Raw genomic sequence first — 14,066 nt, 5'->3', positions numbered from 1 at the left:
GACTCTATGTCTATGTATACATTGAGTTTTTCGAAGAGGTTTTGGAGTACAAACTGAGCTCAGGCTCAACAGAAATTCTTCAAAATCTTCCTCAAAACCTTTAGTTTGCACCTAGTTTCTTCTCCAAGACCTTGGAAAAAGACTCTGTGTTCATATACCCTAAGAAAGTTTTCCTTGGTCTTCTGGTATGAGTTCCTATCTGTCTTTACGACTAATTATTGTTCATAGAACTATATGCAGCCATGAATATGACTCCTTAATATGTTAAAGCGCACCAATCACCAGGATTTTTCTATATAACCTAAAGCCAGTGCTATACTGGCACTATCAGGCTGATTTTCTGCATACCTTTAGTTGTCAGCTCGGATGTATAAGTTTTGAAACACAAGCAAGTAAAGTTTGTAAAATGAGCAGCTTTTTGATTGGCAGCAGCTGCTGATCAGCTGATAGCTGGGGTGGGTATTCATAGTGATTCCCGCCCCCTGTCTGTCCGTTCTCCCTCTGTTATTTATGTTAATTCTATTAAAGAATTGTTTTACTAAGTGACTAGAAGGACCTGTGCTGATGTCATACACATGTGACCAGAAGGGGCGTGGCCTCTGACAACATAGCTCATACCAGGAAGCAACATTATTTTTCTGTTGGCTGAGGCCCCGCCCCTTCTGGTCACATGGATATGACAATCAGCACGGGTCCTTCTAGCCACTTAGTAAAATGATTCTATAATAGAATTAGTATAATAACAGGAGGAGGATAGGGATTCCTGCCCCCTGTCTGTCCATTCTCCCTCTGTTATTTATGTTAATTCTATTATAGAATCGTTTTACTAAGTGACTAGAAGGACCTGTGCTGATGTCATACACATGTGACCAGAAGGGGCGTGGCCTCTGACAACATAGCTCATACCAGGAAGCAACATTATTTTTCTGTTGGCTGAGGCCCCGCCCCTTCTGGTCACATGGATATGACAATCAGCACGGGTCCTTCTAGCCGCTTAGTAAAATGATTCTATAATAGAATTAGTATAATAACAGGAGGAGGACAGACAACCAGGGTGGCGGGAATCACTATGAATACCCACCCCAGCTATCAGCTGATCGGCAGCTGCTGCCAATCAAAAAGCTGCTCATTTTACTTGCTTGTGTTTGAAAACCTATACATCCGAGCTGACAACTAAAGGTATGTATAGAATCAGCCTGATAGTGCCAGTATAGCACTGGCTTTAGGTTATATAGGAAAATCCTAGTGATTGGTGCGCTTTAAAACTAAAGCGTGTGGACAGCACATGAGCAATCAACGTATATCAGTAATTAATCAGCCTAAGATGTAAAGTGTAGAGAAGTATAAGGAACGCTAATGACAAGTGATATGTTACAACTGTGACGGCCATAAAGCTTCCATTACCTGCGGCTCTGAGTTGTGTCCTCCGAGGTCCTCCAGGCTGCCTCCTGTCGGTAGTGTCACGGCTCTTTGTTTAGTGATGGAACTTGCTCCTGTGAATGATCTACTGGAAAGATGACTTCTCTTTACCCCCCGGCAATTGTTAGGGATCTTAAAAGCGCATCTCTTGTGATAATTTAAACCACAACCTGAAAAATTAAAAGGTAAAAAAACAAAAAAACAAATCAATCGTCAATCGTATTAATGATATTTATTTTAATAAAACTAAGACTTCTCATTTCTGTCCTTTATCTTGGACCATTTCACTTTCAGACCTCAAATTTCTGAGAAATCATAACCCTTCTATAATCTCTGACCTCATCTAACCATTGAAGAACTAATCATGATTGCACACGCACAATCCTATAAAAATAGGAACAAAACTTTGTTTCCTGTTACAAACAAGAGTTCCTTAAGACCATAAGAGAAAAGATCTTCTATATATCATATATAGAACATGTTTATGTACTTTTAAAGAGTCACTAAACCCTAATTTTTATAATATATTTATTACCTTAGTTTATGTCATTCTCTCTGCCAAACGCTATACTGCAGTCCTGTTTCAATGTCCAGTTGTCCTTTAGAAGCTCCTTTCAACTGCTGCTCAGCCATATCCTGTACACTATATTCAAACAGCTTCTGTATGTCAATTCAATTCACATCTGAGTACAAAGGTGTGGAACAGCGAGGCTCGGAGAAGTAACATATTTGCCAAGAATCAATTAAAAGAAGCTTCTAAAGGAGCATGAACTAAGCATTGAAGTAGCATTGCAGTATAGTGTTTGGGAGAGAAGAAAGCCAAAGAATATAATGAAGTATATTATAAAAAGTCATAACTTTGCAGTGCCTGGATGATAAGTAATAAAAAAAGGTTCAGTTACTCTTTAAAAGTACATGAACATGTTCTGTATAGTGTGTATAGAGAATCTTTTGTTTGGAGGTCCCAAGGAAACCCAGTCTGACATGGGAAACAAGAAAAGATCTACTATATATGATATATAGAATATGTTTATGTACTTTTAACCAGTTACTAAACACTAATTTTTATAATATATTTATCACCTTAGTTTGCTTCATTCTCTCTCCCATACACTATAATGCAGTGCTGTTACAATGTTCAGTTCATGCTCCTTTAGAAGATCCTTTCAACTGCTGCTCAGCCATATCCTGTACACTATATTCAATCGCTTCTGTATGTCATTTCACACCTGAGTACAAAGGTGTGGAACAGAGAGGCTCAGAAAAGTAGCATATTTCCCAAGCAGCAGTTAAAAGAAGCTTCTAAAGGAGCATGAACTAAGCATTGAAGTAGCATTGCAGTATAGTGTTTGGGAGAGAAGAAAGGCAAAGAATATAATGAAGTATATTATAAAAAGTCATAATTTTGCAGTGCCTGGATGATAATTAAGTAATATAAAACGTTTAGTTTCTCTTTAAAAGTACATGAACATGTTCTATATATTGTGTATAGAGAATCTTTTGTTTCGGAGGTCCCAAGGAAACCCAGTCTGACATGGGAAACAAGAAAAGATCTTCTATATATGATATATAGAACATGTTTATGTACTTTTAAAGAGTAACTAAACTTTTTTATATATTATCCAAACAGTGCAAACACTAATTTTTATAACACATTTATTACTTTAGTTTACTCTCTCTCCCTGTAGTCCTGTTTCAATGTCCAGTTGTCCTTTAGAAGCTCCTTTCAGCTACTGCTCAGCCATATCCTGTACACTATATTCAAACCATTTCTGTTCAATTCCCAACTGAATACAAAGGTGCGGAACAGAGCGGCTCGGAAAGGTAACGTTTTTGCCAAGCAGCAGTTAAAAGACACTTCTAAAGGAGCATGTACTAAGCATTGTAGTAGCACTGCAGCATAGTGTTTGGGAAAGAAGAAAGAATAACATAATAAAGTTTATCATAAAAAGTCATAACTTTGAAGTACCTGGAGGACGGCAGATCATTAATCTTATTACTGTACATTACCTGGTGTGAACAGGACACTTCACAGAAAACAAAATGTATCACCAGGAGTGCTGGGGTATTTCCGTCTTCTGGTGTCACCCTCAACCCCACCCTAAACTGCCCATACATAGGACTAATTTGTGAAAATGTTTCAAGATTGTTTCCGAAAAATTTGGAACAGTTAATATATATTAACAGGGTCAGTAGAACATTGGTGTTACATAGGCTATTATCTGGATTAGGTATGCTCTTTTGATCAAAATAGTATCAACTAAGTGGAATATGTTACTTACATGTACTATTACTATATATTTAGTTGCTACAGGGTATTTGCTTATTTGGCTAATTCACTGCTACTATATATTTATGCATGCAGCTCCTTTACTGTATACATGTCTGTGGTTTATTCACTGCTGTTATATATTATGCATGCAGCTCCTTTACTGTATACATATGTCTGTGGTTTATTCACTGAGTTATAGATTATGCATGCAGCTCCTTTACTGTATACATTTGTCTGTGGTTTAGTCACTGCTGTTATATATTATGCATGCAGCTCCTTTACTGTATACATATGTCTGTGGTTTATTCACTGCTGTTATATATTATGCATGCAGCTCCTTTACTGTATACATATGTCTGTGGTTTATTCACTGCTGTTATATATTATGCATGCAGCTCCTTTACTGTATACATATGTCTGTGGTTTATTCACTGCTGTTATATATTATGCATGCAGCTCCTTTACTGTATACATACGTCTGTGGTTTATTCACTGCTGTTATATATTATGCATGCAGCTCCTTTACTGTATACATATGTCTGTGGTTTAGTCACTGCTGTTATATATTATGCATGCAGCTCCTTTACTGTATACATATGTCTGTGGTTTATTCACTGCTGTTATATATTATGCATGCAGCTCCTTTATGTATACATATGTCTGTTGTTTATTCACTGCTGTTATATATTATGCATGCAGCTCCTTTACTGTATACATATGTCTGTGGTTTATTCACTGAGTTATAGATTATGCATGCAGCTCCTTTACTGTATACATATGTCTGTGGTTTAGTCACTGCTGTTATATATTATGCATGCAGCTCCTTTACTGTATACATATGTCTGTGGTTTATTCACTGCTGTTATATATTATGCATGCAGCTCCTTTATGTATACATATGTCTGTTGTTTATTCACTGCTGTTATATATTATGCATGCAGCTCCTTTACTGTATACATATGTCTGTGGTTTATTCACTGCTGTTATATATTATGCATGCAGCTCCTTTACTGTATACATATGTCTGTGGTTTATTCACTGCTGTTATATATTATGCATGCAGCTCCTTTACTGTATACATATGTCTGTGGTATATTCACTGCTGTTATATATTATGCATGCAGCTCCTTTACTGTATACATATGTCTGTGGTTTATTCAATGCTGTTATATATTATGCATGCAGCTCCTTTACTGTATACATATGTCTGTGGTTTATTCACTGAGTTATATATTATGCATGCAGCTCCTTTACTGTATACATATGTCTGTGGTTTATTCACTGAGTTATATATTATGCATGCAGCTCCTTTACTGTATATATATGTCTGTGGTTTATTCACTGCTGTTATATATTAGGCATGCAGCTCCTTTACTGTATACATATGTCTGTGGTTTATTCACTGCTGTAATATATTATGCATGCAGCTCCTTTACTGTATACATACGTCTGTGGTTTATTCACTGCTGTTATATATTAGGCATGCAGCTCCTTTACTGTATACATATGTCTGTGGTTTATTCACTGCTGTTATATATTAGGCATGCAGCTCCTTTACTGTATACATATGTCTGTGGTTTATTCACTGCTGTTATATATTAGGTATGCAGCTCCTTTACTGTATACATATGTCTGTGGTTTATTCACTGCTGTAATATTTTTATGTATGAAATGTATTCACTGCTGATATACAGTTGTGTATGCGGTTTATTTGCTGGTATTATATATTTAAGATGGACAATTTAAGATTTTATTTTTGTGTATATTTTTTACAAATGAGTTATTGTTTTGTGTGCCAGTGGAAACTATTTCAGTTTTGGTCTCAGGCATCAGAAAAGCGAAAATCATCCCTGGGAGAACAGATATGATTTTTATGTATTACCTTGGCATTTTAGGCCTTGTCTCACCAAGCCAAACAACATTTCCCCACAATAGTCACAAAAGGCTGGAGATTTGTAGGAGTGCACTAGTAAGATGTGAGGTCGGATGGAGAAGTCGAGGGACACAGACGCTGTATAAAAATAAAAATGACAGTTTATAATTTATTAAAATAGAATATTAGGTATTGGACAAAGGCAAATTCTTAATTATTCATTTAATCCTGATGAAGAGCATTGTACAATATACAAATCCTCAATGACCATGTCTAACCATCATTACTGCCCCCCGTCTCTGCACCGGAGACTGGTAAAAGCCATGAATGAGTGCTGTGTAGCGTAATTTTATCAAATAGGACTAAACATGGCATCAGTCATTTTGCTTTTCTGTCCCACCTCAGCCACTGCTGTTCTAAGAGTAGCGACAGGGCATGTTAAGACGCTAAGTACTGTGTTTCTCCGAAAATAAGACATTGTATATTATTATATTATTTTTGGCTTTAAAAGATCCGCTAGGGCTTATTTTCAGGGAATGTCTTATATTTTGTTATTGGCAACAGTAATTGGGTCACATGTTACTGGAAAATAAATATTTACCCCCTTTTCCTGCCCATAGTCTCGCCAAAGCCTCTGTCATTAGAACGTGTGTTAACGGCAAATGAATATTCACCACCTTGTCCCACCCATATTTCCGCCCACTCTATTGTGCCAGCATCAATAATTCAGGCAGACTGCCACATTACTGCTCAAGGATCGCATCGCAATCCTCAGACCAGCCAGCGGCTCTCTTGACACCATATATTTCTATGCAACTCTCCTCAGGTGAGGAGAGCACACTGTCAGTTTGAGGATCGCAATGTGATCTTAAGGCAGTAATATGGCAATCTGACTGAATCGGTGATGCTGATGTAAAAACATGGCACTCAAGATAAATGTGAATAGTGGTCTTTTATTGAGAAGAACTTAAAGGGCCAGCACAAGCACAGACATTTCGGTCAAAGACCTTCATCAGTGTGCGTGCAGGGGGTCCTCAGAAGGTATAGCAAATTGGCAACTGGCGTAGTCAGGTTTGATGCGGTATCCATCGCTGTCTATGTGGCAATGACGGTGGACACCGCGTCATACCTGACTACGCCAGTTGCCAAGTTGTTATACCTTCTGAGGACCCCCTGCACGTACACTGATGGAGGTTTTTGACCGAAACATCCGTGCTTGTGCTGGTCCTACAAGTTCTTCTCAATAAAAGACCACTATTCACATTTATCTTGAGTGCCAAGTTTCTACATCTACTTGAAACGGTTTTGGACCCTACTTGAGCAACACCCCAGAAGTGCCGTGTATATCAACTCACTATGAATTGGTGATGCCAGCACATAGAGCTGGGTGGTAATATGGGCTGGGTAAGGGGGAGTGAATATTCATTTACCATTAGCACGTTCCAATCACTGATGCTGGCACAGAGGACTGGGCATGGGAAAGGGTGAATTTTCATTTTTCCATTGACTATAAACTTACAAGGCTTACAGTAACACAATAGGGCAACGTCCAGCAATAAAATATAAAGGGCTCCTTCAGGATACTATTATAGCATGGTACAAGCCCTATTTCAGGATACTGTTATAGCATGGTACAAACCCTATTTCAGGATACTGTTATAGCATGGTACAAGCCCTATTTCAGGATACTGTTATAGCACGGTACAAGCCCTATTTCAGGATACTGTTATAGCATGGTACAAGCCCTATTTCAGGATACTGTTATAGCATGGTACAAACCCTATTTCAGGATACTGTTATAGCATGGTACAAGCCCTATTTCAGGATACTGTTATAGCATGGTACAAGCCCTATTTCAGGATACTGTTATAGCATGGTACAAACCTTATTTCAGGATACTGTTATAGCATGGTAAAAGCCCTATTTAAGGATACTGTTGTAGCATGGTAAAAGCCCTATTTCAGGATACTGTTATAGCATGGTAAAAGCCCTATTTTAGAATACTGTTATAGCATGGTACAAGCCCTATTTCAGGATACTATTATTATAGCATGGTACAAACCCTATTTCAAGATACTGTTATAGCATGGTACAAACCCTATTTCAGGATACTGTTATAGCATGGTACAAACCCTATTTCAGGATACTGTTATAGCATGGTACAAACCCTATTTCAGGATACTGTTATAGCATGGTACAAACCCTATTTCAGGATACTGTTATAGCATGGTACAAACCCTATTTCAGGATACTGTTATAGCATGGTACAAACCCTATTTCAGGATACTGTTATAGCATGGTACAAACCCTATTTCAGGATACTGTTATAGCATGGTACAAACCCTATTTCAGGATACTGTTATAGCATGGTACAAACCCTATTTCAGGATACTGTTATAGCATGGTACAAACCTTATTTCAGGATACTGTTATAGCATGGTACAAGCCCTATTTCAGGATACTGTTATAGCATGGTACAAGCCCTATTTCAGGATACTATTATTATAGCATGGTACAAACCCTATTTCAGGATACTGTTATAGCATGGTACAAGCCCTATTTCAGGATACTGTTATAGCATGGTACAAGCCCTATTTCAGGATACTGTTATAGCATGGTAAAAGCCCTATTTTAGAATACTGTTATAGCATGGTACAAGCCCTATTTCAGGATACTATTATTATAGCATGGTACAAACCCTATTTCAAGATACTGTTATAGCATGGTACAAACCCTATTTCAGGATACTGTTATAGCATGGTACAAACCCTATTTCAGGATACTGTTATAGCATGGTACAAGCCCTATTTCAGGATACTATTATTATAGCATGGTACAAACCCTATTTCAGGATACTGTTATAGCATGGTACAAACCCTATTTCAGGATACTGTTATAGCATGGTACAAACCCTATTTCAGGATACTGTTATAGCATGGTACAAACCCTATTTCAGGATACTGTTATAGCATGGTACAAACCCTATTTCAGGATACTGTTATAGCATGGTACAAACCTTATTTCAGGATACTGTTATAGCATGGTACAAGCCCTATTTCGGGATACTGTTATAGCATGGTACAAGCCCTATTTCAGGATACTATTATTATAGCATGGTACAAACCCTATTTCAGGATACTGTTATAGCATGGTACAAGCCCTATTTCAGGATACTGTTATAGCATGGTACAAACCCTATTTCAGGATACTATTATTATAGCATGGTACAAACCCTATTTCAGGATACTGTTATAGCATGGTACAAACCCTATTTCAGGATACTGTTATAGCATGGTACAAACCCTATTTCAGGATACTGTTATAGCATGGTACAAACCCTATTTCAGGATACTGTTATAGCATGGTACAAACCCTATTTCAGGATACTGTTATAGCATGGTACAAACCCTATTTCAGGATACTGTTATAGCATGGTACAAACCCTATTTCAGGGTACTGTTATAGCATGGTACAAACCCTATTTCAGGATACTGTTATAGCATGGTATAAGCCCTATTTCAGGATACTGTTATAGCATGGTATAAGCCCTATTTCAGGATACTGTTATAGCATGGTATAAGCCCTATTTCAGGATACTGTTATAGCATGGTACACAACTAGGGCTTATTTTTGGAGTAGGGCTTATATTATAATCATACTCTAAAAAGTCCGAAAAATCCTTCTGGGGTTCATTATCAGGGTAGGTCTTATTTTTTGGGAAACACAATACCACATACACATTCTATTCTCAGCAAAAAGAAAAAAATATCCAGCAGTAACGTCTTCATAGGGAAAAATATTTTTCTTAAAATTCCATTTTATTGAAAATTAATTAAAAATCATAGTGCAGCAAGTTATAAAGACGCATGTTCATAACTTGCTGCACTATGATTTTTAATTAGTTTTCAATAAAATGGAATTTTAAGAACAATATTTTTCCCTATGAAGACGTTGCTGCTGGATATTTTTTTCTTTTTGCTGCAATCACGTTTGAGCCTCCCTTATTCCATGCACCGTCTGACCTTCTCTACAACATGAATTTACCAGCATATCATACGGTCAGCTGTATTTTTTCTTTTTTTACATTCTGTTCTCAGTCTTATCAAGGGTGCTTTACTGAATGGTACTTTTACTGGATTTTCCGCTATGTACCATGTGAGTACCATTCTACAGCCTTTGACTCACTTTTAGCAGCTTTCCCTCTGTACTGCCTGACTCCTTTTCTAACTGCTCCTTATGGTACTGCTTACCTCGTCTTCTGACCTATAACCCCTGTGCTTAGCTTACTTTACTATGCTTCTGATTATACATGGTACTTTAACCATTGGACTACATTTACTGATCCCAACTCTTCTGACTACAACAACTTTATTTGAAAACTAGTATACAGTATATATGGTTCTCAACTGGTGGACATGTCTGCGATCATAGAGCAACTGAAGAAGCAAACTATCCCAAGGCCAATTAATTTTAGAGGCTATTATGGGGTGTCAATACGTTCAAGGGTCTATGCTGGGGCCTAAAAAAGTTTGGAGGTCTGGCGTCTGATTTACTTAATTTATTACATTATGTCAGGAACGGGAGGACTGGTAGACCCAGGAGGTGGATCCTCTGGACCGAGCACCCCACCGGGGGGCAGGGTACACGGCAGCCGGAGCACTGGCGTGACCGGGACGGGAGCTGCGTCCCACAGGGGACGGGAAGACCAAAGTCACTGGTACAGGTGCCAGGTAGCAAAGACAAACAGTAGTCCAGGTAATGGGACACGGCACAAAAGGACCTGAGCACCTAGCTCATAAGACTAAGCTTCAAGACACGTTGATCAGGCGCCGCCCACATGGAAAGGCCAGTCTTATATACCCAGCATAGCCTCATGTCATTTCCTGCTGCAGGTGTGCTGGGCCTATAAGACCAGGAGAGCGGGCGCGGCCCGGTCCTATACAGAACCATGTGGCTAAGACTCAGAGTCAGACTCATAAGACCAGGAGCAGGACACAGGAGAGCACGAGCGGGAGCGGTAGCCATGACCGGTGGACACGTGGACTGGATCAGTGGTTAAGGAGCAGTGCAATGATGGTGAGGCCGGATCAGTGGGTACGGAGCGGTGCCGGGATGGTGCGACCGGATCAGCGGGTAAGGAGCGGTGCTGAGGCATCGGGAGCGTGACAGTACCCCCCCCTCCGTGCACAGTACCCCAGGGGCACCCCAGATCGAGTCACCGGACCAGGAACCAAGGCAAAGGCGGGGAAGGACCGCTGACCCCGTGCCGCCTTCTTGGCCGCACGACGCTTAGCCGACGATCTACCAGTAGTGGCAACGGGGGCAACGGAAAGCGGAGGCCAGACAGAAGTAGGACCGGGGTCGTGGACGACCGGATCGGGCGTTTCGGACCGGGTAAAGGACATTGTCTCATCCTCAGTAGCCGGGGACATCGAAGTCTCAATAGCCAGGGACGGTGGAGCGACGCTAGACTGCGTCGTTTCTTCATCAGGGCCTGGTGGCACGAAGGACTCAGGCAACAGGAGTTGTGGTACGAAGCTGGACTGCGTCGTCTCCTCTTCTGGTTCCGGTGGCACCACAGGTACAAGAGACAGGAGTTGTGGTATGACGCTGGACTGCGTCGTCACTTCTTCCTCCTGTTGTGACATGACAGGCCCAGGTGACAGGGACCGAGGAACAGGCTGTAGACAGGTATCCTGGCACAACAGACTCCAACGAGTGATTGCGCCAGAGCGCCAACTGATGTCAGGGTCATGGAGTTGTAGCCAGGGCAGACCCAGCAGAAGCGCGGGAGCCATTCTCGGGATGACATAGAAACTAATAGTCTCCGTGTGCAGAGCACCAACACAGAGTCTCACGGGTTCGGTTGTATATATGACGGGTTCGTATAACGGTTTTCCGTCCACGGAGGCGAACCAGAGGGGTTTGGCAAGCGGGGTCACAGGTATCTGGTATCGGGACACTGTAGATTGGTGAATGAAATTACCCGCTGCCCCCGAATCAATGTGAGCCTCTGCCGTGAACCGGGTCTTCTCAGTCGTTATCTGGACAGTCTGAGTAACCGGGACTGAGGGGATTCCGGTACCAAGGGTGGCGGTTCCCACCATCCCTTGGACTCGGGGTCTTCCTGGTCTCTCAGGGCATGAGCGGAGCAGATGTGAACCGCTTCCACAATAGAAACACAGGCCCTGGGCGAGTCGCTCTGCACGTCGTTGCTCAGCTTGGCTCAGTCGGTCAATTTGCATTGGTTCAGGAGTAGAATCGCAGAACGGCAGTGGCGGGGGAACGGTAGACCTCTGAGGAACGGAGATGTGACGGATTGGTCGCTTCTCCCGGGATACTTCCTTGGTTCGCTCTTGGAAACGGAGGTCAATCCGGGTGGCTAGGGATATCAGAGCGTCCAAAGTACGGGGAACGTCACGACCGGCTAATTCGTCCTTAATGCGGCCCGACAGGCCCTCCCAAAAGGCTGCCGTCAATGCCTCGTTGTTCCAGCCTAGCTCGGAGGCAAGCGTGCGGAACTGGATGGCGTACTGGCCCACCGTCAGGGTTCCTTGGCGTAGCCGGAGGAGCAAGGAGGTAACCACGGTGGTGTGTCCCGGTTCATCAAAGGTATCACGGAAGGCCTGCAGGAATTCCAGGAGGTCGGTGGTCACTGGGTCCTCATTCTCCCACAAAGGATTCATCCAGGCCAATGCTTCGCATTCCAGATGGGACATTAGAAAGGCCACCTTAGCTTGGTCTGAAACAAACAAATGGGGAAGCAACTTGAAATGCAGGGAGCACTGGTTCAAGAAGCCTCTGCAGGTCTTGGGATCCCCCGCATAGCGAGGCGGAGCAGCGAGGCGGAGTTGCGAAGCCGAGGGGACAACAGGTTCGGACTTAGACGCTGTCTGCTGCGTCGACGGAGACGAGGCGACGGTCTGTAACGTGTACAGCCGGTGGTCCACAGACGTCAGGAACTTCAATATGCGGTGTAAAGTGTCACGCTGTTGCACCAGTTCCTGGCGTAGTTCAGCCAGCTCAGACGCTTGTGCTCCAGCGGAATCCATGGCCTGATCAATCTGTCAGGAACGGGAGGACTGGTAGACCCAGGAGGTGGATCCTCTGGACCAAGCACCCCACCGGGGGGCAGGGTACACGGCAGCCGGAGCACTGGCGTGACCGGGACGGGAGCCACGTCCCACAGGGGACGGGAAGACCAAAGTCGCTGGTACAGGTGCCAGGTAGCAAAGACAAACAGTAGTCCAGGTAATGGAACACGGCACAAGAGGACCTGAGCACCTAGCTCACAAGACTAAGCTTCAAGACACGTTGATCAGGCGCCGCCCACATGGAAAGGCCAGTCTTATATACCCAGCACAGCCTCATGTCATTTCCTGCTGCAGGTGTGCTGGGCCTATAAGACCAGGAGAGTGGGCGCGGCCTGGTCCTATACAGAACCATGTGGCTAAGACTCAGAGTCAGACTCATAAGACCAGGAGCAGGACACAGGAGAGCACGAGCGGGAGCGGCAGCCATGACCGGTGGACACGTGGACTGGAGCAGTGCAATGACGGTGAGGCCGGATCAGTGGGTACGGAGCGGTGCCGGGATGGTGCGACCGGATCAGCGGGTAAGGAGCGGTGCTGAGGCATCGGGAGCGTGACACATTAATAGGTCATATGGACAAAGAATGCCTCTATGAGACAAACTCCTTAGGAGTCGACCTGTACACAACCATCATTGCATTTTTAATGCACTTGGTTTTATAGCCTAAACCAAGAAGTAGAAGACCTTCCTTTATATTTTCCATTCCTTCTGAATCCACTTCTTGCTTTGGCTCAAAATATTTAATTGGAAATTACACTTTCTATAAAATGTGGGTAAAAACAAACGCATCCTGATGTTATAGTCACAAAACGTTTGGATACTAACCCGGAAGGATAACTTCGATCACATCTCCTTCTCCAATAAAATTGCTGGGTATAAGGCGCTCCAGGACATTTTCTGAGTTCAGGTTATGGCGGAAGAGTTGAATCTTTTCGGAAACTCCCAAAAACCCATATTCAGGATACTACAAACATACAAAAGAAAGTATTAATGATGCAGAAGATGTTCTAAATGTATGGAAACGTCAACACAACAGAACATTGATCCATTCATATCTACATGAAATGACCTACAAAGTCTTTGTATAAAGAGACCATATGTTGAAGTATAAAAGAAAAATTGAACCTTATCTTACAAAATTTAAGCTTCCTAGATTCTTTTATGACGAGTGTAGAGCCTTAAGAACTTATTGCTGTAGATTGATTGGTGTCGAGACCTAAGAACTTGATTGATTGGTGTCGAGACCCAAGAACTTGATTGATTGGTGTCGAGACCTAAGAACTTGATTGATTGGTGTCGAGACCCAAGAACTTGATTGATTGGTGTAGAGACCCAAGAACTTGATTGATTGGTGTTGAGACCTAAGAACTTGATTGATTGGTGTAGAGACCCAAGAACTTGATTGATTGG

General features: G+C 42.1%; 1 protein-coding gene across 1 annotated transcript in view; it reads right to left on the bottom strand.

Moving 5' to 3' along the window:
* LOC142255070 (serine/threonine-protein kinase D3-like) overlaps positions 1–14,066 on the bottom strand; it is a 100,551-nt gene that overhangs the window by 36,273 nt on the left and 50,212 nt on the right. The window contains exons 3-5 of the mRNA XM_075326513.1: positions 13,482–13,620; positions 5,574–5,702; positions 1,405–1,589 (exon numbers count right to left, since the gene is read on the bottom strand). Of these exons, the coding sequence (XP_075182628.1) occupies positions 1,405–1,589; positions 5,574–5,702; positions 13,482–13,620 (453 nt within the window). The remainder of the gene's footprint in view (positions 1–1,404; positions 1,590–5,573; positions 5,703–13,481; positions 13,621–14,066) is intronic.

This window comes from Anomaloglossus baeobatrachus, chromosome 10 (genome assembly GCF_048569485.1).
Source record: "Anomaloglossus baeobatrachus isolate aAnoBae1 chromosome 10, aAnoBae1.hap1, whole genome shotgun sequence".
In the NCBI taxonomy this organism is placed as follows: domain Eukaryota; kingdom Metazoa; phylum Chordata; class Amphibia; order Anura; family Aromobatidae; genus Anomaloglossus; species Anomaloglossus baeobatrachus.
The sequence above is the reverse complement of the archived record's forward strand: the minus strand, read 5'-3'. Positions and strand labels throughout refer to the sequence as shown.